Source organism: Pseudoliparis swirei, chromosome 2, assembly GCF_029220125.1.
Source record: "Pseudoliparis swirei isolate HS2019 ecotype Mariana Trench chromosome 2, NWPU_hadal_v1, whole genome shotgun sequence".
In the NCBI taxonomy this organism is placed as follows: Eukaryota; Metazoa; Chordata; class Actinopteri; order Perciformes; family Liparidae; genus Pseudoliparis; species Pseudoliparis swirei.
This window is the reverse complement of record NC_079389.1, coordinates 23478645-23506144: the sequence shown is the minus strand read 5'-3', so window position 1 is coordinate 23506144 and position 27500 is coordinate 23478645. Positions and strand designations below refer to the sequence as shown.

Here is a 27500-nt window from a genome sequence, read left to right as displayed (position 1 = left end):
GGCTTCTATACAACCAGAGGAGTCGCCCCCTGGTGGTCAGGAGAGAGAATGCATCCGCGTGTTGTTTCTCGTGTCGACAGAATGAGACAACACCGTAAACATTTGTAATTAAATACATGTCTTCTCTTCTTGCCTCAGCGCGGTCGGGTTCAACAGCTCGCCGATACTTTGTTTACAAGAATCAACGTCAAGACGATAATCCAGTGGCGCCTGAAGCCGACGTGTCTCTGACGCCGTGGAGACCTCTGAGCCCTTCCTGAGACACGTCACCGCTCACCGCCTGGTTGGTCCTCCGCCGCTCTCTGTCCTCTCAGATTAACTTCGTGCTGGGCACCGGGCTGCTGTGCCTCTTCACGCAGGCGGCGCTGACGGGCCGGGACCGCGCCCTGCTGATGAAGACCTGGTCCGAGCGCATGGGCGCCCTCTACAGGAAGATGAAGAACTCGGGAGGCCGCTGCCTGAGCTACTTCCTGGAGCAGGCGGAGGGCGACGTGCGGCAGCAGCTGCAGGAGGCCGTGCAGAGCCGCTCGCCGCCGGAGGAGGCGGCGGCGAGCATCCTGAAGACCCTGGAGAAGAACTACGACTGGCTGCGCTGGGCGGTGATGCTGCACCCCGCCGTGGGGCCCATGGAGGACGGGGCGGAGGAGGCGGAGGACGCAACGGAGGTCGCCGCCATCGACGCCACGCCGCCGCCGCACGACAATCTGATCTCCGTGGCGTCCGAAGCGCCCGTCCCCCACGTGGTGGCGTGTTACCGCGACGCGCCCGCGCCGCTGGACAAGAGCCGCATCCACCAGCTCATCGTGGACCTGGAGTGGAAGATCCCCAACCCGCCGCCGGAGGTGTACGCCTCCATCGAGGAGGACCCGGGCCGCGCCCGCCGCTACCTGGCGGCGCGCATGCTGAGGAAGCTGCGGGACGGGCTGGGCGCCAGCGTGGCGGTCCACGTGGTGCCGGGCCGCATGGAGATGAAGTGCAACTTCCCGCCGGCCTCCTACTACCTCTACGAGTACAAGCACCGGCTGGCCTCGGGCACCGTGTGCGTGTTCGGCTGAGGCGCGGCGCGGCGGCGTGCTACTTCCTAATAAATGTTGTTTTAGAGAAATATATAACGGGTTATTTCTTTATTTTTAAGCCTTCCTTTAAAGCAAAATAAATCCCAGCCTATGCAACAGCTTTGTGTTTTATGTGAGCTCCTGAGTCCAGACTGGGGGGGGGGGGGTCCACTTGAGTCAAAGCCCACATCAGATCCACTGGAGGGAGTCCATGAGGAGGTCTTAGTCCTGGACCCGGTTCAGAAGACGGTCCTGAAGCACGCGGCGTGATTATTTAAAACTAGAAACACAAGAAGTCAGAGCGCTGAGGGCTGCAGGGGAAGAACTTTACAGGGACCACGGACTACATCTCCCACAATGCATGTGGGTTTTGTGATCCGCAAATGAACAGCGTCATACCAGGAAGCCCTGGTTCCATATCTGTGTGTGAGCAGGTCTACCCCAGACCTCATACAGGTGTGTGAGCAGGTTTTTGTGGGTTTCTTAACCCCTAAATGAAATAGATTTATGTCGTAATAAGATAAATATGCCGACACTTATATAATATAATGTATATAATATGTTTACACTTCAATAAACCAGTCCAGAGAGAGTCCTGCAGCAAGAGGACGGTGAGTGGTGCATACAGGTACAGGTGCCCCCTGGGAGGCGGCCCCCTGGGGAGAGGTCCGTCATCGCATCACATGGGAAACTATGACTCAGCAGGAAGAGAGGAGAACCAACCGGCTGAAGGTCGTTGACATGGTGAAGGTCATGGACATGGTGAAGGTCATAGACATGGTGAAGGTCATGGACATGGTGAAGGTCATGGACATGGTGAAGGTCATAGACATGGTGAAGGTCATGGACATGGTGAAGGTCAGACATGGTCAGACTGTAAAGAATCTTGGCGTTATCTTTGATCGGGACTGGTCCTTTAACTCCCACGTAAAGCAAATCTCAAGGACTGCATTCTTTCATCTACGTAATATTTCAAAAATCAGGCACATCTTGTCTCAAAAAGATGCAGAAAAATTGGTTCACGCGTTCGTTACTTCGAGACTGGATTACTGCAACTCCTTATTATCAGGCTGCTCTAATAAATCTCTTAGGTCCCTCCAGTTGATCCAGAATGCTGCAGCTCGTGTTCTCACTAAAACTAAGAAAAGAGATCACATCACTCCTGCACTAGCTGCTCTGCACTGGCTCCCAGTAAAATCAAGAATCACTTTTAAAATTCTTCTCTTAACCTACAAAGCCTTGATTGGTGATGCTCCATCATATCTTAAGGAGCTTGTCGTACCATATTGCCCCACTAGAGAGCTACGCTCACTAAATGCGGGACTACTTGTAGTTCCTAGAGTCTTAAAAAGTAGAATGGGAGCCAGAGCCTTTAGTTATCAAGCTCCTCTTTTATGGAACCAGCTTCCAATTTCAGTCCGGGAGGCAGACACAGTCACCTCGTTTAAGAGTAGACTTAAGACCTTCCTCTTTGACAGAGCTTATAGTTAGGGCTGAATCAGGTTTGCCCTGGTCCAGCCCCTTGATATGCTGCTATAGGCTTATAGCTGCCAGGGGACGTTTAGGATTCACTGAGTACCTATCTCCTCTTTTTCTCTCCTTAAGGATGAATTTTCATCTCTCAATCACACGTTACTAACTCTGCTTTCTCCCGGAAGTCCTTTTGACTTTACGTCTCATGGGGTCATCGGACCCTATGAGACGGCATAGATCTATCTGCCTGATGGATCGTCTGGGTCGTGGAATTCCTGCTCATGACTACGCCACTGTCCTGTTGAGACTCCGCCCTCCTCCTCCACCGCCATCTGCCTGATGGATCGTGGAGGTCTCCATCGTGGAATATGCCTACTATGAACTATTCATACACTCTGTCATATTCATTGAATGTATTTTAACTCTAAATCTGTCCTTCTGTACACATTACATCTATTGCATCTGTCCATCCTAGGAGAGGGATCCTCCTCTGTTGCTCTCCTCCAGGTTTCTTCCCTTTTTTTCCCCCTGAAGGGTTATTTGGGAGTTTTTCCTGGTCCGATGTGAGGTTTTGGGGCAGGGATGTCTATGTGTACAGATTGTAAAGCACTCCGAGACAAATTTGTAATTTGTGAAATTGGGCTATACAAATAAACTGAATTGAATTGAATTGAATGGTGAAGGTCATGGACATGGTGAAGGTCGTTGACATGGTGAAGGTCATGGACATGGTGAAGGTCGTTGACATGGTGAAGGTCATGGACATGGTGAAGGTCGTTGACATGGTGAAGGTCATAGACATGGTGAAGGTCATGGGCATGGTGAAGGTCGTTGACATGGTGACGGTCGTTGAAATTGTGAAGGTCATGGACATGGTGAAGGTCGTTGACATGGTGAAGGTCATGGACATGGTGAAGGTCGTTGACATGTTGAAGGTCGTTGACATGGTGAAGGTTGTTGACATGGTGAAGGTCATGGACATGGTGACGGTCATGGACATGGTGAAGGTCGTTGACATGGTGAAGGTCATTGACATGGTGAAGGTCATGGACATGGTGACAGTAGATTGAGAGAAGAAGACTTGAAACTAGAGACATAAAGTCATGTTTACAATGTTTACTGAGGAATACAGAGAAGTAGAGTCACTATGTAGACTTCTATACAACCAGAGGAGTCTCCCCCTGGTGGTCAGGAGAGATAATGCGGTTTTAACACATATAGCATATACTTCTATACAACCAGAGGACCCTCATGGTCAGGAGAGAGAATGCAGCTTTAACACATGAATCATAGACTTCTATACAACCAGAGGAGTCGCCCCCTGGTGGCCAGTAGAGAGATTGCAGCTTTAACACATGAATCATATACTTCTATACAACTAGAGGACCCTGGTGGCCAGTAGAGAGATGAAGCGTGGAGTTCTCTTTGTTGTTTGGCTGCTTGTGTTTCTTGCTCAGTTTGTTTTTATTGATAATATTGATGCCAAAACCACAAGAAATGATGTATGAAACCAGGAAGTTCGTCACCATGGTTTCCAAAGGAGGCAGAGGTCAAAGGTCTGACCCTGTGGACGTCTTTGTTTGTTTGATTCTCAACCGACTGAATAATAACCGGTCGGATGGAACCCGCCTCGTGTGTCGCTGCCGTCACATCATCGATATCCAGGAAAATATATCCGTGTCTCTTTTTTTCCGTCCAATAATAAAAAAATAAACGCGGCCCGGCGGCCTCACGGCAGCTCCCCGTCAGCATGGAGCCGCTCCGGCGTCTCCAGCTCCCTGCGGACGTCCGGGAAGCCGTCCAGCGCCTCCTGGAAGTCGCCCCAGGACAGAGAGAAGCACTGGCAGTTGGTCAGCGCCTTCACCGTGGCCAGATGTTTGCTCTTGGTCAGCATGCAGGTCTCTGGGGGGCGGGGGGGGGGGGGGGGGGGTTAGTGACCGGCGGGATGAGATCTGACAATTAATCCCAAATTAAATAACCGCTGAGCTCCTAAAAGCCGCCGAGGTCCGCTGCCAAAAAAAAAGAGATTAGGACCTCGTTCCCACTTAAAGCCGGAGAATTAAATAAATCCCCCAAATTGGAAGAATATATATTCATTTGTGTTTTTCTCTCGTGGGCAAAATAAACTCACGCTGAGCTATAAATATAAAATACAGGAGCAAAAACTAACAGAACGTCTCTGTGTTCTAAGGACTCACTCAAGTCCACGTGGACCCGCTCCAGCCTCTGAACCCGACCGGCTTCCTCTCGTGAACATCTTTCATTTCATCCGTCCAGATTTAGAGAAATCCCCCTCCTCCTCCCCAACACCGTTTCCCTGGCAACAGCATCATCTTTTCCCAGAACCTTCAGGTAATCCACAGAACCGCCGTCAGCGGTTTCCGTAGAGGCCGTTCCTGCTGCCGGAGGCGTCCGAGGATTACCCCGAGAGACGGATTACCTTTAAGAGGACGTCGGCGGCGATCCACCGAGCCGATGGACGGATTTGAAATGTCAGTAGAGGAGAAGAAAAAAGAGGTCTGGAAAAAGAGCAGAACTACTACCTCTTAAAAGTAGCTTGACGACAGAGTTTAATACTCTGGAGGGATCCAGCCTCCAGTAACCTGACAGCAGTACTGTCCAGTACACACAAATACATGATGTCATACTGGAGCAGCCTCGTTGTGTACTTGTTGTACTTCAGGTTTTTATGTAAGCGTTAAAGGGACAGATGTTCAGTGGACGGTACTTCTACTGCAGCAGAGAGTTCTGCTTTCAGACTGCTAGAAGAATCGATATCAGTTTATTTATACACAACTTCTTCATCTCTTCACCTCCCCCATGAGGAGCTGAAGCCCAGGCCAGGAGAACACTGCTGTTCTTCCTCTCAGAACAGAAGTTTCTGACCTTTCTTTGAGGTACTTTGAAAAGTACTTAGACGGTTCTATCACACCTTTAAGGGACTCAAAGGTTCTGTCTCAAAGGCGTCGACGACAGACTTCCTGTTAATTGGGTTGACACGTGGTAATGAAAGTCGTTTGGTGATCTTTAGAAGTGGACCCTGGTCGTCCTCTCGCCTCCTTCTCTTACCTCCTCCCCCCTTACCTCCTCCCCCCTTTACGTCACACGACTCCGACTCACCCCCGAAGAAGTCCCCGTCACACAGCTCCCTCTCGTAGGACTCGGCCTCCATGACCACCTGGCCGTGGTCGATGAAGAACATGCGGTCTCCGGGGACGTTCTGCCGCACGATGGTGTCGCCCTCCAGGAAGACCTCGTACTCCAGCTTGAAGAGGAGGGCGTTGATGAAGTTCTCGTCTCGGGTCTGGAACATCGGCACCTTCCGGAGCAGCCGGCTGCACATCACCATCAAGATTTCCTGAGCGGTGAACACGGACACAGGCGGCGGTTATCGGCTGTGGAAGAGCAAAGGAGGCGCGGCGACGCCGGCGAGCCGCACCTCTTTGAGCGCCGAGGACACGGTGTCCATGACGTCCTTCTCCTGGAACCACTTCCCCCCGTAGCGCGCCTGGTAGTAGCTGCTGATGCGCAGCTGCAGCTCCGGAGGGAGCTTCATGAAGCCCATGTAGTGCTCCAGCCGGCTCATCTGTGGGGGGGGGGGGGGCACAGCGGGTATCAGAGGGACCATTTAAAACGTCTGTGTGGCCGCAAAGCCAGGTGCATTGTGGTCTGGAGAAAAACTCCTTTTAGAATGAATGAACCAGCCGGTTCTCTTGTCTTGTTCTCTGTTATTCACGTTTGATGATTATTATTTTGATTATATTATTATTTGTATGCAACTTAGTCATATTTTGCTTGTATTACAATGAAGTCATAAAATAATTTTTAAAAAAGTAGGGGAAAAAATGAAAGAATATATATATAAAATAATTTTCAAAATTCATAATAAAATGAAAAAATGGAAAGAAAAAAAATTAAACATTTTTTTAAAATGCAATAATTTTTTTGGAAAAAAAAGAAAAAGGAAAATTATTGAAATATTGAAAAAAAAATGTTTACAAAATTAATAATAAAAATTAACAGTTAAAAAGATTTAAAACATTAAAAACAGTCAAAAGTTAAAAACTTTAAAATTAAAAAATTATAAAATTAAAAGAATTAAATGAAATATAATTTCGAAAAAGAATCAATTAAAAAATACTGAAGAATTAAAACATATAAATAAACACACTTTTCAGGATCAGTATATCTGAACAACAATATGTAGTTTGTTGTCTTGTTGTGCCAAATTCCATTTCTTTAGACTTAATATGTGAATAAATATGCAGGTAAATAAAGAAATGAGCCCTGAAGTAGATCAGAGACTAGACCATCGCCGACGTGTCCCTCGACCAGGTGAAGGAAACGCCTGAAGGCACCTTGCTCCTGAACCAGTCACCTTGCTCCTGAACCAGTCACCTTACTCCTGATCCAGTCACCTTGCTCCTGAACCAGTCACCTTGCTCCTAAACCAGTCACCTTGCTCCTGAACCAGTCACCTTGCTCCTGAACCAGTCACCTTGCTCTTGTCCCAGTCACCTTGCTCCTAAACCAGTCACCTTGCTCCTGAACCAGTCACCTTGCTCTTGTCCCAGTCACCTTGCTCCTGAACTAGTCACCTTGCTCCTGAACCAGTCACCTTGCTCCTGAACCAGTCACCTTGCTCTTGTCCCAGTCACCTTGCTCCTAAACTAGTCACCTTGCTCCTGAACCAGTCACCTTGCTCTTGTCCCAGTCACCTTGCTCCTGAACCAGTCACCTTGCTCCTGAACCAGTCACCTTGCCCCTGAACCAGTCACCTTGCCCCTGAACCAGTCACCTTGCTCTTGTCCCAGTTACCTTGCTCTTGAACCAGTCACCTTACTCCTGAACCAGTCACCTTGCCCCTGAACCAGTCACCTTGCTCTTGTCCCAGTTACCTTGCTCTTGAACCAGTCACCTTACTCCTGAACCAGTCACCTTGCCCCTGAACCAGTCACCTTACTCCTGAACCAGTCACCTTGCTCCTGAACTAGTCACCTTGCTCCTGAACCAGTCACCTTACTCCTGAACCAGTCACCTTGCTCCTGAACCAGTCACCTTGCCCCTGAACCAGTCACCTTGCTCCTGAACCAGTCACCTTGCTCTTGTCCCAGTCACCTTGCTCCTGAACCAGTCACCTTGCTCCTGAACCAGTCACCTTGCCCCTGAACCAGTCACCTTGCCCCTGAACCAGTCAACTTGCCCCTGAACCAGTCACCTTGCCCCTGAACCAGTCACCTTGCTCCTGAACCAGTCACCTTGCCCCTGAACCAGTCACCTTGCCCCTGAACCAGTCAACTTGCCCCTGAACCAGTCACCTTGCTCCTGAACCAGTCACCTTGCTCCTGAACCAGTCACCTTGCCCCTGAACCAGTCACCTTGCTCTTGTCCCAGTCACCGTGCTCCTGAACCAGTCACCTTGCTCCTGAACCAGTCACCTTGCCCCTGAACCAGTCACATTGCTCCTGAACCAGTCACCTTGCCCCTGAACCAGTCACATTGCTCCTGAACCAGTCACCTTGCTCCTGAACCAGTCACCTTGCCCCTGAACCAGTCACATTGCTCCTGAACCAGTCACCTTGCCCCTGAACCAGTCACCTTGCCCCTGAACCAGTCACCTTGCTCCGGAACCAGTCACCTTGCTCCTGAACCAGTCACCTTGCCCCTGAACCAGTCACCTTGCTCCGGAACCAGTCACCTTGCTCTTGTCCCAGTCACCTTGCTCTTGTCCCAGTCACCTTGCTCCTAAACCAGTCACCTTGCTCCTGAACCAGTCACCTTGCTCCGGAACCAGTCACCTTGCCCCTGAACCAGTCACCTTGCCCCTGAACCAGTCACCTTGCTCCGGAACCAGTCACCTTGCTCCTGAACCAGTCACCTTGCCCCTGAACCAGTCACCTTGCTCCGGAACCAGTCACCTTGCTCTTGTCCCAGTCACCTTGCTCTTGTCCCAGTCACCTTGCTCCTGAACCAGTCACCTTGCTCCTGAACCAGTCACCTTGCCCCTGAACCAGTCACCTTGCTCCGGAACCAGTCACCTTGCTCTTGTCCCAGTCACCTTGCTCTTGTCCCAGTCACCTTGCTCCTGAACCAGTCACCTTGCTCCTGAACCAGTCACCTTGCCCCTGAACCAGTCACCTTGCTCCGGAACCAGTCACCTTGCTCTTGTCCCAGTCACCTTGCTCTTGTCCCAGTCACCTTGCTCTTGTCCCAGTCACCTTGCTCCTGAACCAGTCACCTTGCTCCTGAACCAGTCTCCTTGCTCCTGAACCAGTCACCTTGCTCTTGTACTCCTTGGCGGCCGGGTCGGTGTTGGCGATCATGGTGGTGGCGTTGGCCACCAGCACCGTGTACATGAGGCAGCCGGACACCATGCTGACCATCACGATCCACATCTCCACGTAGTCTGAAAACCACACAGCGTTACACCTGGGCCCGGTACCTGAGCCGCATCAACAGGAGGTCCGCTCACTGGTCGGAGCGTCCATGGAGCCGTACGACAGGGCGATCATCTGGGAGAGCGCCCGGAACACGCCCCACGAGTACTTCACGCTCACTGTTGCATTCTGGGAGAGAGGAACATCAAAGACTCACGTGAACAGAAAGAACAGCATCGAGACGCTTCACGCAAATATCACCAACATGAGGTTCTATTGTAGTTCCCGTGGTTCTAGGTCTCACCATGAGGTTCTCCTGTAGTACTCGTGGTTCTAGGTCTCACCATGAGGTTCTCCTGTAGCACTCCTGGTTCTAGGTCTCACCATGAGATTCTCCTATAGTACTCGTGGTTCTAGGTCTCACCATGAGGTTCTCCTGTAGCACTCCTGGTTCTAGGTCTCACCATGAGGTTCTCCTGTAGCACTCCTGGTTCTAGGTCTCACCATGAGGTTATCCTGTAGTACTGCTGGTTCTAGGTCTCTGTATACTAGGGGGACCTCAACATGAGGTTCTCCTATAGTACTCGTGGTTCTAGGTCTCACCATGAGGTTCTCCTGGAGTACTCCTGGTTCTAGGTCTCACCATGAGGTTCACCCATAGTACTCGTGGTTCTAGGTCTCACCATGAGGTTCTCCCATAGTGCCTGTGGTTCTAGGTCTCACCATGAGGTTCTCCTTGCGGACCCAGCAGTCCGTGGGGAACTCCTCCAGCATGGGCACAAAGTACTGGATGCAGCCGTTCCAGTGGCAGAGCAGGAAGATCATCATGAACAGGGACAGGATGCGGAAGAAGAGACGCACCACCTCCAGGTGGGCGTTGGACACCTGGGGGCCGGACAGAGGTCATGTGACATGGACAGAGGTCATGTGACACCTGAGAGGTCATGTGACACGGACAGAGGTCATGAAACACGGACAGAGGTCATGTGACACAGACAGAGGTCATGTGACACTGAGAGAGGTCATGTGACACGGAGAGAGGTCAGGTGACACCTGAGAGGTCATGTGACACGGATAGAGGTCATGTGACACGGACAGAGGTCATGTGACACAGACAGAGGTCATGTGACACTGAGAGAGGTCATGTGACACGGAGAGAGATCATGTAAAATGGACAGAGGTCATGAGACATGGACAGAGGTCATGTGACACGGACAGAGGTCATGTAACACGGACAGAGGTCATGTGACACGGACAGAGGTCATGTGACATGGACATAGGTCATGTGACACGGACAGAGGTCATGTGACACGGACAGAGGTCATGTGACATGGACAGAGGTCATGTGACATGGACAGAGGTCATGTGACACGGACAGAGGTCATGTGACACGTACATAGGTCATGTGACACGTACATAGGTCATGTAACACGGACAGAGGTCATGTGACATGGACAGAGGTCATGTGACACGGACAGAGGTCATGTGACACGGACAGAGGTCATGTGACACGGACAGAGGTCATGTAACACGGAGAGGTCATGTGACACCTGAGAGGTCATGTGACATGGACAGAGGTCATGTAACACGGACAGAGGTCATGTGACACCTGAGAGGTCATGTGACACGGACAGAGGTCATGTGACATGGACAGAGGTCATCTGACACAGACAGAGGTCATGTGACACTGAGAGAGGTCATGTGACATGGACAGAGGTCATGTACCACGGACAGAGGTCATGTGACACCTGAGAGGTCATGTGACACGGACAGATGTCATGTGACACGGACAGAGGTCATGTGACACAGACAGAGGTCATGTGACACTGAGAGAGGTCATGTGACACGGAAAGAGGTCAGGTGACACAGACAGAGGTCATGTGACATGGACAGAGGTCATGTGACACGGACATAGGTCATGTAACACGGACAGAGGTCATGTGACACGGACAGAGGTCATGTGACACGGACATAGGTCATGTAACACGGACAGAGGTCATGTGACACGGACATAGGTCATGTGACACGGACATAGGTCATGTAACACGGACAGAGGTCATGTGACACGGACATAGGTCATGTGACACTGAGAGAGGTCATGTGACATGGACAGAGGTCATGTAACACGGACAGAGGTCATGTGACACCTGAGAGGTCATGTGACACGGACAGAGGTCATGTGACACAGACAGAGGCCATGTGACACTGAGAGAGGTCATGTGACACGGAGAGAGGTCAGGTGACACGGACAGAGGTCATGTAAAATGGACAGAGGTCATGTGACATGGACAGAGGTCATGTGACACGGACAGAGGTCATGTAACACGGACAGAGGTCATGTGACACGGACATAGGTCATGTAACACGGACAGAGGTCATGTGACACGGACATAGGTCATGTGACATGGACAGAGGTCATGTGACATGGACAGAGGTCATGTGACATGGACAGAGGTCATGTGACACGGACAGAGGTCATGTGACACGGACAGAGGTCATGTAACACGGACAGAGGTCATGTGACACGGACAGAGGTCATGTGACACGGACAGAGGTCATGTGACACGGACAGAGGTCATGTGACATGGACAGAGGTCATGTGACACAGACAGAGGTCATGTAACACAGACAGAGGTCATGTGACATGGACAGAGGTCATGTGACACGGACAGAGGTCATGTGACATGGACAGAGGTCATGTGACACGGACAGAGGTCATGTAACACGGACAGAGGTCATGTGACATGGACAGAGGTCATGTGACACGGACAGAGGTCATGTAACACGGACAGAGGTCATGTGACACGGACATAGGTCATGTAACACGGACAGAGGTCATGTGACACGGACAGAGGTCATGTGACACGTCCATAGGTCATGTGACACGGACAGAGGTCATGTGACACGGACAGAGGTCGTGTGACATGGACAGAGGTCATGTAACACGGACAGAGGTCATGTGACACGGAGAGGTCATGTGACACCGAGAGAGGTCATGTGACACGGAGAGGTCATGTGACACCGAGAGAGGTCATGTGACTTGACCTTTCCTCTGGAGAGATGTCATGTGACGACCTTTCCTCTAGAGAGAGGTCATGTGACTTGACCTTTCCTCGAGAGAAAGGTCATGTGACTTCACGTCTGCCTTGTTCTTAGTCTTTCACATCCAACCTGGAAAACACTACAGCCAATTCTATTTGTGATTCTGTACCGGCCACCAGGTCCATATTCAGAGTTTATATCTGAATTCTCAGAATTTATATCAAGTTTGGTTCTTAAAACTGATAGTTATTATTGTTGGAGATTTTAATATCCATGTGGATGTTGATAATGATTGCCTTAGTGCTGCATTCATCTCATTGGTGGACTCGATTGGCTTCTGCCAGAGAGTACAGAAACCCACTCACAGCTTTGGCCACACGCTCGATCTTGTTCTTACTTATGGCGTTGACCTTGAGCATTTGAACGTCTTCCCACAGAATCCTCTTCTGTCAGACCACAACCTCATAACTTTTGAATTTATACTACCGGAGTGTACTCCGTTAGTCAAAAGTTTCTACACCAGATGTCTAACTGACAGTGCTGTAGCTAAATTTAAAGAAGCGATTCCTTCTGTATTTGATTCGATACCACGTCTCAATATAACAGAGGACTCCTGGTCTAACTTTAGTCCAGGTCTCAATATAACAGAGGACTCCTGGTCTAACTTTAGTCCGTCCCAGATTGATCATCTTGTTGACAGTGCCACAGGCTCTCTGAGAATGACACTGGACTCGATAGCTCCTCTGAAGAAGAAGACAGTGAGGAAGAGGAGGTTTGCTCCCTGGTATAACCCTCAGACCCGCAAACTGAAGCAAACGTCACGAAAGCTTGAACGCATATGGCGTTCAACTAATCTTGAAGAATCCCGCTTAGTTTGGCGAGATAGTCTTAAAACTTATAAGAAGGCCCTCCGTAGAGCCAGAGCAGCCTATTACTCATCAGTAATAGAAAAAAATAAGAACAACCCCAGGTTTCTCTTCAGCACTGTAGCCAGGCTGACAGAGAGTCACAGCTCTGTGGAGCCGAGTATTCCTATAGACCTTAGTGGTAACGACTTCATGAACTTCTTTAATGAAAAGATTTTAACTATTAGGGACAAGATTAATATTCTCTTGCCCTTAACCAGTGCCAATCTGTCCTCAAGTGGAATGGCCTTGGAAACCGCTGTATGCCCTGGTGTATATTTGGATGGCTTTTCTCCATCAACCGTGACCAATTATCTTCAACGGTTTCTACTTCGAACACGTCTACCTGTCTCTTGGACCCCATCCCGACGAGGCTGCTTAAAGACGTTTTGCCTTTAATTGGCCGCTCTCTATTAGATATTATCAATGTGTCTCTGCTAACAGGCCACGTACCACACTCCTTCAAGGTGGCTGTTATTAAACCTCTCCTGAAGAAGCCCACTCTGGATCCAGAGGTATTCGCTAACTACAGACCGATCTCTAACCTCCCCTTCCTCTCCAAGATCCTTGAGAAAGTGGTCGCAAATCAGTTGTGCGACTTTCTACATCATAATAGTTTATTTGAGAAATTTCAATCAGGATTTAGAAAACACCACAGCACCGAGACGGCACTGGTGAAAATTACAAATGACCTCTTAATGGCAGCAGATAAAGGACTCCTCTCTGTCCTGGTCTTGTTAGACCTTAGTGCTGCATTCGACACCATTGACCATGACATCCTGTTACAGAGACTGGAGCAGTCGATTGGCATTTCAGGCACGGCACTAATTTGGTTTAAATCCTATTTATCAGATCGATCTCAGTTTGTATTTGTAAACGATGACGCCTCGATAACCACCAACGTTAATCACGGAGTTCCACAAGGTTCTGTGCTTGGACCAATTTTATTTACCTTATACATGCTTCCTTTGGGCAATATTATCAGGAAACACTCCATAAACTTTCATTGTTATGCAGATGATACTCAACTATATTTATCGATAAAACCAGAGGAGAGCAACCAACTCTGTAAAATTCAAGCATGTCTTAAAGACATAAAAACATGGATGACCTGCAACTTCTTGATGTTGAACTCAGACAAAACCGAAGTAATTTTACTCGGCCCTGAGCACCTCAGAGATCAATTATCTGGTGATGTGGTTTCTGTAGACGGCATTGCCCTGGCATCCAACACCACTGTAAAGAATCTTGGCGTTATCTTTGATCGGGACTTGTCCTTTAACTCCCACGTAAAGCAAATCTCAAGGACTGCATTCTTTCATCTACGTAATATTTCAAAAATCAGGCACATCTTGTCTCAAAAAGATGCAGACAAATTGGTTCAGCGTTCGTTACTTGAGACTGGATTACTGCAACTCCTTATTATCAGGCTGCTCTAATAAGTCTCTTAGGTCCCTCCAGTTGATCCAGAATGCTGCAGCTCGTGTTCTCACTAAAACTAAGAAAAGAGATCACATCACTCCTGCACTAGCTGCTCTGCACTGGCTACCCATAAAATCAAGAATCACTTTTAAAATTCTTCTCTTAACGTACAAAGCCTTGATTGGTGATGCACCATCATATCTTAAGGAGCTTGTAGTACCATATTGCCCCACTAGAGAGCTACGCTCACTAAATGCGGGACTAGTAGTTCCTAGAGTCTTAAAAAGTAGAATGGGAGCCAGAGCCTTTAGTTATCAAGCTCCTCTTTTATGGAACCAGCTTCCAATTTCAGTCCGGGAGGCAGACACAGTCACCTCGTTTAAGAGTCGACTTAAGACCTTCCTCTTTGACAGAGCTTATAGTTAGGGCTGAATCAGGTTCACCTGGTCCAGCCCCTTGATATGCTGCTATAGGCTTATAGCTGCCGGGGGACGTTTAGGATGCACTGAGTACCTATCTCCTCTTTTTTCTCTCCTTAAGGATGAATTTTTCATCTCTCAATCACACGTTACTAACTCTGCTTTCTCCCCGGAGTCCTTTTGACTTCACGTCTCATGGGGTCATCGGACCCTATGAGACGGCATAGATCCTATCTGCTGATGGATCATCGAGATCTGGGTCGTGGAATTCCTGCTCATGACTACGCCACTGTCCTGTTGAGACTCCGCCCACTGTTGAGACTCCGCCCACTCCTCCTCCCCACCGCCATCTGCCTGATGGATCGTGGAGGTCTCCATCGTGGAATATGCCTACTATGAACTATTCATACACTCTGTCACATTCATTGAATGTATTTTAACTCTAAATCTGTCCTTCTGGTCACATGACATCTATTGTTCTGTCCATCCTGGAGAGGGATCCTCCTCTGTTGCTCTCCTGCAGGTTTCTTCCCTTTTTTTCCCCCTGAAGGATTATTTGGGAGTTTTTCCTGGTCCGATGTGAGGTTTTGGGGCAGGGATGTCTATGTGTACAGATTGTAAAGCACTCCGAGACAAATTTGTAATTTGTGAAATTGGGCTATACAAATAAACTGAATTGAATTGAATTGAATTGGAGAGATGTCATGTGACACAAGAGAGGTCATGTGACACTTTCCTCTGGAGAGATGTCATGTGACTTCAGGTTTCCTCTGGAGAGATGTCATGTGACACCGAGAGAGGTCATGTGACACTTTCCTCTGGAGAGATGTCATGTGACTTCAGGTTTCCTCTAGAAAGAGGTCATGTGACTTCAGGTTTCCTCTTGAGAGAGGTCATGTGACTTCAGGTTTCCTCTGGAGAGATGTCATGTGACACCGAGAGAGGTCATGTGACACTTTCCTCTGGAGAGAGGTCATGTGACTTGACCTTTCCTCTGGAGAGAGGTCATGTGCGCCGAAAACAACGCCATGTCGCGTTCAGGGGAGTCGGGACGTTTTCTCACAGGATAAATTACAGGAACTGACGTGTCGTTAATAATTCATCCCCCGCGAGGAAAGGAGATCAATAATGTATCAAGGCAACAAAGTATCAAAGTATCAATACAACAATGTATCAATGTATCAGTGTAATAAAGTATCAACGTATCAATACATCGGTGTATCAGTGTTATAACAGATCAGTGAGGTGGATCTATTGAGTGTTGTTCATCTTTCTATCGGTTATCATGACATTTATTGATCTGGAATCTACGACAAGGCAGACGGCAACAACAACAACAACAACAACAACAACAACAGTTGAGCCAGATGCTGTGATCAAACCACTTCCTTTACCTGAAACAACGCTAATAATCCAGACTTTGGGATTTTAAACAGAACCAGAAGCCTGACTAAAGGCGAGTAGAGGAAATGTAAACCTGAGGACCAGAACATGACTCGGCTGAAACAGAACGTGACTCGGCTCAAACAGAACATGACTCGGCTCAAACAGAACATGACTGGGCTCAGACAGAACATGACTCAGGTCAAACAGAACATGACTCGGGTCAAACAGAACATGACTCGGCTCAAACAGAACATGACTGGGCTCAGACAGAACATGACTCGGGTCAAACAGAACATGACTCGGCTCAAACAGAACATGACTGGGCTCAGACAGAACATGACTGGGATCAAACAGAACATGATTGGGCTCAAACAGAACATGACTCGGGTCAAACAGAACATGACTGGGCTCAAACAGAACATGACTCGGCTCAAACAGAACATGACTCGGTTCAAGCAGAACATGACTGGGCTCAAACAGAACATGACTTGGGTCAAACAGAACATGACTGGGCTCAGACAGAACATGACTGGGCTCAAACAGAACATGACTGGGCTCAGACAGAACATGACTCGGCTCAAACAGAACATGACTGGGCTCAAACAGAACATGACTCGGCTCAACGTGCACACAGACGAGCGGAGATGAGCTTGACATTTGAACCAACGCAAGGCATTCTGGGGGATTAGTTCAGAAACAGAGGAAAACATTAAAACCAGGAAAACTTTTGGTTCTAAAGCGAGTTTCCACCATTACAACTAAAAACAATATTTTAACCATTATTATATATACTATATGTATATGTTTATACATAGTATATATATGTATATATATGCTATATATAAATACTAGACTATGTATACATATATATATACTAAATAAAATAAAATAATTAATTAAATTAATTAAATAAATTGAATAAATTAAATAAATTAAATAAACATTATATATATATAACAATTTAAAAAAATTAAAATAAAAAATTTAAAAATAATAATAAATGAATACAAAATAAATTTTAAGTCAAATTTAAATTTAAAAGAAAAAATAAATTTAATTACATTTAAAAAGAAATGAATGAAATGCAGACACAGAAGGAGCGTCCAGACCGGTAACCAAACCCGTGGCCCTCTTGCTGTGCGGCGACAGCGTTAGCCACGACACCACCATGACGGCTAAAATAAATAAATAAAAGACAAATATATAAAAATAAATATATATTTGTTAAATAAATAAAAAATGTAAAAAGGCTTCTGAACTCACCTTCTCCACCTCATTGAAGAACCGGACCAGCCGGGAGACCCGGGCCAGCCGGATCAGGCTGAGGATCCTCACGAACATCAGGATCCTCATCATCTTGTTGGTCTTGGACGGGTTGTTGTCGTTGTTGTAGTGCAAGTCCTGGAGCGCGAAGGACGGGGAACCTTTGTTTACCATATTTATGTCTCAACTTTCCCTCATTCATTCACTTCATCTGAGTGTTGCTTAAATTCTCATTCATAAATCATGAGGACCAAATAAAGTAAAACACTTACTGTGTTTGTCAGCTGACAAATAATTAATTATTTAATAAAACAAATTAAAATGTTGTGTTGCTTTAAGTGTGACTGTAAGCATCCTCTTTTTAAATCCTCATTATTTAAAATACTAAAGCCAAAATCACAGTTCCATAAAAAAGAGAAACATTCCAGTTCTCTCTGAAAACATTAATGTCATGTTAATTTTATGTAAATTGTATGTTGATTTTTATGTTAATTCAATGCTAATAGAGTCCACCTGGATTACAGTTAGTAACCCGACTTGTACATATCTAATATATATTATTGATCTTTGCACTATGGTTTAGTTAGTTAATGCAATATTATTAAATGTTGTATATATTATGCATTCTTTTATATTTAATTGTGCGTCTATGAACGCTGCTCTAGAGGATGCCCCCCCCCCCCCTGGTGGGATTAATGAAGTCACTATTTATATATTTATATATACAGAAAGAGATTGTTCATTAAGTTCATTAAAATACACAAAAACTAAACAAACAACCGGATTGATGAGAGAAACTCATCTGGAACAACAACAATGAGCCTGGACCCAGATCACGAGAACCTGGACCCAGATCACCAGAACCTGGACCCAGATCACGAGAACCTGGACCCAGATCACCAGAACCTGGATCCAGCTGATGAGAACCTGGACCCTCGTGGACCCAGAGGTGTTACCGCGAACAGCAGGATGTATCCGATGGGGAAGGCGGCGATGACGTCGGGGATGAACCACGTCCTCAGGTAGCTGACCCGGATCCGCTTGATGTCCAGGATCGCCTCCTGAGGGGGGAGGAGACCCGGACCGGAGTTAAAGACCCGGACCAGGAGCATGGTTAGAGACCCGGACCAGGAGCACGGTTAGAGACCAGGACCAGGAGCACGGTTAGAGACCCGGGACCAGGAGCACGGTTAGAGACCCGGACCAGGAGCACGGTTAGAGACCTGGGACCAGGCCCGCATTCTGGAGGGGTAGGGGGGGGGGAGGGGGGGTGGTCAGAAGTGATGGCCGATGTTGGACATGACAAATATTTTTTTCTTTTCAATAGACTGTGTGCAAAATGACACGATATACATGCTTTTATTGAATTATTTTACTATATTTATATTTATTCTCCCTGCTAGTCCATTATATTTATTTTATTTTCTGGGATTATTTGTTATTCTAACATGTCGCTTCTCATGAAATATCAACATGTGATGTATCAAAAGTGAGAGGGGGCGGAGCTTACCAGAGAGGGGGCGGAGTAAGAGTGAAGTTACCGTCACTCGGGGTTTTCCTCTGGATGCCATGACTGAGGATTCTCTCTGCTGTTGTAATAACTCTGAGTTCATAAACTCTGACACGGAATATTTAACACTGGGGAATTTACTGTGCAGCACAAGCAGCTGCCCCCCCCCCCCCCTCATCATGTGATGTGATTGGCCGGCTAGAGGTCACACAAGGTCCCAGAGGGAAACACACAGGATGCGTGATACTCTCCATTTATCCAAAACATCATGATCCCTGTTATAAAATCAGGAGGAGGAGGAGGAGGAAGAGGAGAGGGAGGAAGAGGAGGAGGAGGAGGAGGAGTTGTTTCGTTAATGCCTCCGTGTATCAAGTAGATTATAGACGGATTGCACGATGCTCGTCTGCTCCGGGATTACGGAGCACGGCCTCCTCCTCCTCCTCCTCCACCCCCTCCTTCTCCTGCTCCTCCTCCTCCCCTCCTCCTCCCCTCTCCTCCCCTCCTCCCCTCTCCTCCTCCCCTCCTCCTCCCCCACTCCACCCCCTCCTCGTCCCCCACCCCTCCTCCTCCCTCTCCCCTCCTCCCCCCCTCGTCCCCCCCTCCTCATCTTCCCTCCTTCTCCTCCTCCTCCCCCTCCTTCTCCTCTCCTCCTCCCCTCTCCCCCTCCTCCTCCTCTTCCCTCCTTCCCCTCCTCTCCTCTCCCCCTCCTCCCCTCCTCCTCCCCTCCTCCCCTCATTCACCCCTCATTCACCCCTCCTCCTCCCTCCTCCTCCTCTTCCCCTTCCTCCTCCTCCCCTCCTTCTCCCCTCCTCCTCCTCCTCCTCCTCCTCTCTCTCCCTCCTCCTCCTCTTCCCTCCTTCTCCTCCTCCTCTCCTCCTCCCCCTCCTCCTCCCCCTCTTCCTCCTCCTCCTCTCCTCCTCCCCTCTCCCCCTCCTCCTCCTCCTCCTCCTCCTCCTCACCTCGCTGTCCTCTGCGATGATGCCCATGCGGAAGTTGAGGGCGACGTCGATGAGGAAGAGCGTGTCAGAGAACACGTTGAAGCCCTCCCAGGCGAAGCCGCTGTGGCTGTCCAGGAAGGCGATCTCCATGGGAATCCCGATGAGGTTGAGGAAGGTGATGGCCATCATGCACATGATGTAGTAGCTCCTGCACAACAACCAAAACAACAACAGCAACACAACAACAACAACAACAACAACAACAACACAACAACAATATTAAGTGTGTGTGACCTTCCAGGGGAGCCACAGATCTTGTTTCAGGTTGTAGCGGGAAAAGTCTCATCAGCTCTAATGTACACACTCTGATGTACACTCTGATGTACACACTCTGATGTACACACTGATGTACACACTCTAATGTACACACTGATGTACACACTCTAATGTACACACTCTGATGTATACTCTGATGTACACACTCTGATGTACACACTCTAATGTACACACTCTGATGTATACTCTGATGTACACACTCTGATGTACACACTGATGTACACACTCTAATGTACACACTCTGATGTATACTCTGATGTACACACTCTGATGTACACACTGATGTACACACTCTAATGTACACACTCTGATGTACACTCTGATGTACACACTCTGATGTACACACTGATGTACACACTCTAATGTACACACTCTAATGTACACACTGATGTACACACTCTAATGTACACACTCTAATGTATACTCTGATGTACACACTCTGATGTACACACTCTAATGTGCACACTCTGATGTACACACTCTAATGTATACTCTGATGTACACACTCTGATGTACACATTCTGATGTACACACTGATGTACACACTCTAATGTACACACTCTGATGTACACTCTGATGTACACACTCTGATGTACACACTGATGTGCACACTCTAATGTACACACTCTGATGTATACTCTGATGTACACACTCTGATGTACACACTCTGATGTACACACTCTAATGTACACACTCTGATGTATACTCTGATGTACACACTCTGATGTACACACTCTAATGTACACACTCTGATGTATACTCTGATGTACACACTCTGATGTACACACTCTGATGTACACACTCTGATGTACACACTCTAATGTATACTCTGATGTACACACTCTGATGTACACACTCTGATGTACACACTCTGATGTACACACTCTAATGTACACACTCTGATGTACACACTCTAATGTACACACTCTGATGTACACTCTGATGTACACACTCTGATGTACACACTGATGTGCACACTCTAATGTACACACTCTGATGTATACTCTGATGTACACTGATGTACACACTCTGATGTACACACTCTGATGTACACACTCTAATGTACACACTCTGATGTACACACTCTGATGTACACACTCTGATGTACACACTCTGATGTACACACTCTGATGTACACACTGATGTACACACTCTAATGTACACACTCTGATGTACACTCTGATGTACACACTCTGATGTACACACTGATGTGCACACTCTAATGTACACACTCTGATGTATACTCTGATGTACACACTCTGATGTACACACTCTGATGTACACACTCTAATGTACACACTCTGATGTATACTCTGATGTACACACTCTGATGTACACACTCTGATGTACACACTCTGATGTACACACTCTGATGTACACACTCTGATGTACACACTCTGATGTACACACTCTGATGTACACACTCTAATGTACACACTGATGTACACACTCTAATGTATACTCTGATGTACACACTCTGATGTATACTCTGATGTACACACTCTGATGTATACTCTGATGTACACACTCTGATGTACACACTCTGATGTACACACTCTGATGTATACTCTGATGTACACACTCTGATGTACACTCTGATGTACACACTCTGATGTACACACTCTGATGTACACACTCTGATGTACACTCTGATGTACACACTCTGATGTACACACTCTGATGTACACTCTGATGTACACTCTGATGTACACACTCTGATGTACACACTCTGATGTATACTCTGATGTACACACTCTGATGTACACACTCTGATGTACACACTCTAATGTACACACTGATGTACACACTCTGATGTACACACTCTGATGTACACACTCTGATGTATACTCTGATGTACACACTCTGATGTACACACTCTGATGTACACACTCTGATGTACACACTCTGATGTATACTCTGATGTACACACTCTGATGTACACACTCTGATGTACACACTCTGATGTACACACTCTGATGTACACACTCTGATGTACACACTCTGATGTACACACTCTAATGTATACTCTGATGTACACTCTGATGTACACACTCTAATGTACACACTCTGATGTATACTCTGATGTACACACTCTGATGTACACACTCTGATGTACACACTCTAATGTACACACTCTGATGTATACTCTGATGTACACACTCTGATGTACACACTCTGATGTACACACTCTAATGTATACTCTGATGTACACACTCTGATGTACACACTCTAATGTGCACACTCTGATGTACACACTCTAATGTGCACACTCTGATGTACACACTCTGATGTACACACTCTAATGTACACACTCTGATGTATACTCTGATGTACACACTCTGATGTATACTCTGATGTACACACTCTGATGTACACACTCTGATGTACACACTCTAATGTATACTCTGATGTACACACTCTGATGTACACACTCTGATGTACACACTCTGATGTACACTCTGATGTACACACTCTGATGTACACACTCTGATGTATACACTCTGATGTACACACACTGATGTACACACTCTAATGTACACACTCTGATGTACACACTCTGATGTACACACTCTGATGTATACTCTGATGTACACACTCTGATGTACACACTGATGTACACACTCTGATGTACACACTCTGATGTACACACTGATGTACACACTCTGATGTACACTCTGATGTACACACTCTGTACACTGATGTACACACTCTGATGTACACACTCTGATGTACACACTGATGTACACACTCTAATGTACACACTCTGATGTACACACTCTGATGTATACACTCTGATGTACACTCTGATGTACACACTCTGATGTACACACTGATGTACACACTCTGATGTACACACTCTGATGTACACACTCTGATGTACACTCACACTCTGATGTACACACTCTAATGTACACACTCTGATGTACACACTCTGATGTACACACTCTGATGTATACTCTGATGTACACACTCTGATGTACACACTCTGATGTACACACTCTAATGTACACACTCTGATGTACACACTCTGATGTACACACTCTGATGTACACACTCTGATGTACACACTCTGATTTATACTCTGATGTACACTCTGATGTACACTCTGATGTACACACTCTGATGTACACACTCTAATGTACACACTCTGACGTACACACTCTGATGTACACACTGATGTACACACTCTGATGTACACACTCTGATGTACACACTCTGATGTACACTCTGATGTACACACTCTGATGTACACACTCTGATGTATACTCTGATGTACACACTCTGATGTACACACTCTGATGTATACTCTGATGTACACACTCTGATGTACACACTCTGATGTACACACTCTGATGTACACACTCTGATGTACACACTGATGTACACACTCTGATGTACACACTGATGTACACACTCTGATGTACACACTCTGATGTACACACTGATGTACACACTGATGTACACACTCTGATGTACACACTCTGATGTACACACTGATGTACACACTCTGATGTACACACTCTGATGTACACACTCTGATGTACACACTCTGATGTACACACTCTGATGTACACACTCTGATGTACACACTCTGATGTACACACTCTGATGTATACTCTGATGTACACACTCTGATGTACACACTGATGTACACACTCTGATGTACACACACTGATGTACACACTCTAATGTACACTCTGATGTACACACTCTGATGTACACACTCTGATGTATACTCTGATGTACACACTCTGATGTACACACTGATGTACACACTCTGATGTACACACACTGATGTACACACTCTAATGTACACTCTGATGTACACACTCTGATGTATACTCTGATGTACACACTCTGATGTACACACTCTGATGTACACACTCTGATGTACACACTGATGTACACACTCTGATGTACACACTCTGATGTACACACTCTGATGTACACACTCTGATGTACACACTGATGTACACACTCTGATGTACACACTCTGATGTACACACTCTGATGTATACTCTGATGTACACACTCTGATGTACACACACTGATGTACACACTCTGATGTACACACTCTGATGTACACACTGATGTACACACTCTGATGTACACACTCTGATGTACACACTCTGATGTACACTCTGATGTACACACTCTGATGTACACACTCTGATGTATACTCTGATGTACACACTCTGATGTACACACTCTGATGTACACTCTGATGTACACACTCTGATGTACACACTGATGTACACACTCTGATGTACACACTCTGATGTACACACTCTGATGTACACTCTGATGTACACACTCTGATGTACACTCTGATGTACACACTCTGATGTACACACTCTGATGTACACACTCTGATGTACACACTCTAATGTACACACTCTGATGTACACACTCTGATGTACACACTGATGTACACACTCTGATGTACACACTGATGTACACACTCTGATGTACACACTCTGATGTACACACTCTGATGTATACTCTGATGTACACACTCTGATGTACACTCTGATGTACACACTGATGTACACACTCTGATGTACACACTCTGATGTACACACTGATGTACACACTGATGTACACACTCTGATGTACACACTCTGATGTACACACTCTGATGTATATTCTGATGTACACACTCTGATGTACACACACTGATGTACACACTCTGATGTACACACTCTGATGTACACACTCTAATGTACACTCTGATGTACACACTCTGATGTACACACTCTGATGTATATCTGATGTACACACTGATGTACACACTGATGTACACACTCTGATGTACACACTCTGATGTACACACTCTGATGTATATTCTGATGTACACACTCTGATGTACACACTCTGATGTACACACACTGATGTACACACTCTGATGTACACACTGATGTACACACTCTGATGTACACACTCTGATGTACACACTCTGATGTATATTCTGATGTACACACTCTGATGTACACACACTGATGTACACACTCTGATGTACACACTCTGATGTACACACTCTGATGTATACTCTGATGTACACACTCTGATGTACACACACTGATGTACACACTCTGATGTACACCTCAGATACACACCTCCCCCTGATCACCTTACAGCCAATCATAACGCTCCCTCATGAATAATGAGCTTGTTGTCTCTCATATGGTAAACAAACAAACGACTGATTATCATCTATTGATCAGTTATTTTACTTTTGATTCCATTATTACACAGAAGTCGTTTTGATGAAGAAAGTTTGTTGTTGTTGTTGTTGTTGTTGTTTGTGAGTCACTCCTCGGAGCTGCAGTGATTCATATTGTTTTGTTGACTAATGGATGAACAAACCGTCTGAAGACGTCAACAACAACAAAAGAAGGAATATTTCGTTTAGTTCACCCTAAAAACAACAACAGTATTTGTATTCTATCGTTTCTATTTCTATCTTTTTTTAAATAGTTTTTTATTTAATTATTTTACTTTATTCATATTTATTCTCACCGCTAGTCAGTTATATATTTTTAATATGTTACACTTATATGAATCATATATATTTATTTATATATATTTATATAAATATTAATTCTATTGTTTTTTTCTTGTTTCTATTTCTACTCTTACATCTAATTTTTTTTAAATGTAATCGTTTTTTCTTGAATTCTTTGACTATATTCATATTTATTCTCACTGCTCTTCAATTATATTTGTTATTCATTTCACACTTATATGCATCCATTTAAAAAATATTTTTACACTTTTTTCCTAAACAACAACAAGATTGTATTTTATTGTTTTTTATCGTTTCTACTTCTACTCTATTCATATTTATTCTACTTCAATTATATTTGTTATATATTTTAAACTTATATGAATCATATATATATATATTTAATTGTATTTTTTCTCATTTCTATTTCTACTCTTGCATCAACTTTTTTTAATATATTGTTTTTTCTTGAATTCTTTCAATATATTGATATTTATTCTTACTGCCATTCAATTATATTTGTTATATATTTTACACTTATATGAATCCAAGATATATATATATTTGCATTCTATTGCTTTTTCTTGTTTCTATTTGCACTGTATTTGATCTATTATTATTATCTTTTTGATATTTTGAATACTTAAATTATATTTATTCTCACTGCTATTCAATTTGATTTGTTATATATTTTAAACTTATATGCATCATATTTGTTAATATTTTTATATTGTTTTAAAACAACAACAACAACCACCACCACCACCACTACCAGAGCGACGGGGTGGCGCTCTCTCTGAACTCCCCTACCTCATGAGGCTGAACGGGTGGATGACGAACACGCCGCTCTGCAGCTGCCGCCTGCACTCCTGCTCCACCGCCATCTCGCTGCCGTACACGAACAGCGACTGGCGGTTAAGCTGCGGCAGCAGCAGCGCCCTCCACCCATAGGTGGAGCGCCCCGCGGCGCCGGGACCTCCGGGCTTCTCCATGACCTCCGATCAGCCGGCTGCGCAGGACATCCTGCCTCCGGTCCTGATGCTGCTGCTGAGGATGAAGAAGAAGAAGAGGAAGCTGCTGCTGCTGAGGATGAAGAAGAAGAAGAAGAAGAGGAAGCTGCTGCTGCTGCTGATGAAGACGCTGTGGCGGGGGACGGGCTCCGTCTGCGGCGGCCGGTCCCGACTGCCCCTCTTCTTCTTGGTCACGAGGTAATTTTCCATCGAGGGCTCCAAAAATCTCTCCTCGCTTATTGGAGCGGTGGAGCGGAGAGAGGAGAGAGGAGACCGCCTTCCTGCTCGCTCCCTCTCTCTCTCTCTCCCTCTCTCCTTCCCTCCCTCCCTCCCTCCCTCCCCCCCCTCTCTCTCTCTCTCTCTCTCTCTCTCTCTGTCCCTCTCTTTCTCTCTCTCTGTCCCTCTCTTTCTCTCTCTCTCTCTCCCTCTCTCTCTCCTTCCCCCTCTCTCTCTCTCTCTCCTTCCCTCTCTCTCTTTCTCTCTCCCTCTCTCTCTCCTACCCTCTCTTTCTCTCTCTCCCTCTCTTTCTCTCTCTCTCTCCTTCCATCTCTCCCTCTCTTTCTCTCTCTCTCTCTCCTTCCCTCTCTCTGCCCCCACCCTTCACTTCTTTTCTTTTCCTCCGGAGCTCATCAACTATTCAGTATCCGTGTCTCAGCCCACATGAATCAAGCCGTGTCAGGAGGGTACGGTCCACACGGCGGAGACAATGGCATGCGTGTGTGTGCGTGTGTGTGTGTGTGTGTGTGTGTGTGTGTGTGTGTGTGTGTGTGTGTGTGTGTGTGTGAGCATGTGGCAGCATGGAGTCCACACCGGGCCATGTGGGTAAACACCGTTCTGTTGCCTGATGTTTGTTTGCAG

The 27500-nt window shown here is 46.3% G+C and overlaps 2 protein-coding genes and 1 long non-coding RNA gene across 4 annotated transcripts in view; 2 read left to right on the top strand and 1 right to left on the bottom strand.

Moving 5' to 3' along the window:
- The window catches only part of LOC130201118 (uncharacterized), a 9164-nt gene extending 7990 nt beyond the window's left edge, over positions 1 to 1174 (top strand). Inside the window, exon 3 of the mRNA XM_056425841.1 lies at positions 315 to 1174. Within this exon, the coding sequence (XP_056281816.1) occupies positions 315 to 1055 (741 nt within the window). The 3' untranslated portion in view covers positions 1056 to 1174. The remainder of the gene's footprint in view (positions 1 to 314) is intronic.
- Positions 1 to 26906, bottom strand: part of hcn5 (hyperpolarization activated cyclic nucleotide-gated potassium channel 5) — a 41857-nt gene extending 14951 nt beyond the window's left edge. For both annotated transcript variants that reach the window (XM_056425817.1, XM_056425827.1), the window contains exons 1-9: positions 26443 to 26906; positions 19812 to 19998; positions 18299 to 18403; positions 17343 to 17480; positions 9629 to 9790; positions 9001 to 9094; positions 8807 to 8934; positions 5968 to 6114; positions 5649 to 5886 (exon numbers count right to left, since the gene is read on the bottom strand). In XM_056425817.1, coding sequence (XP_056281792.1) covers positions 5649 to 5886; positions 5968 to 6114; positions 8807 to 8934; positions 9001 to 9094; positions 9629 to 9790; positions 17343 to 17480; positions 18299 to 18403; positions 19812 to 19998; positions 26443 to 26624 — 1381 coding nt within the window. In that variant the 5' untranslated portion in view covers positions 26625 to 26906. The remainder of the gene's footprint in view (positions 1 to 5648; positions 5887 to 5967; positions 6115 to 8806; positions 8935 to 9000; positions 9095 to 9628; positions 9791 to 17342; positions 17481 to 18298; positions 18404 to 19811; positions 19999 to 26442) is intronic.
- On the top strand, positions 14310 to 16050 carry LOC130201123 (uncharacterized). The gene is made up of 2 exons (XR_008833135.1): positions 14310 to 15665; positions 15698 to 16050. It is a non-coding gene; the product is annotated as an uncharacterized LOC130201123 (long non-coding RNA).
- Positions 26907 to 27500: the final 594 nt, after the last annotated feature.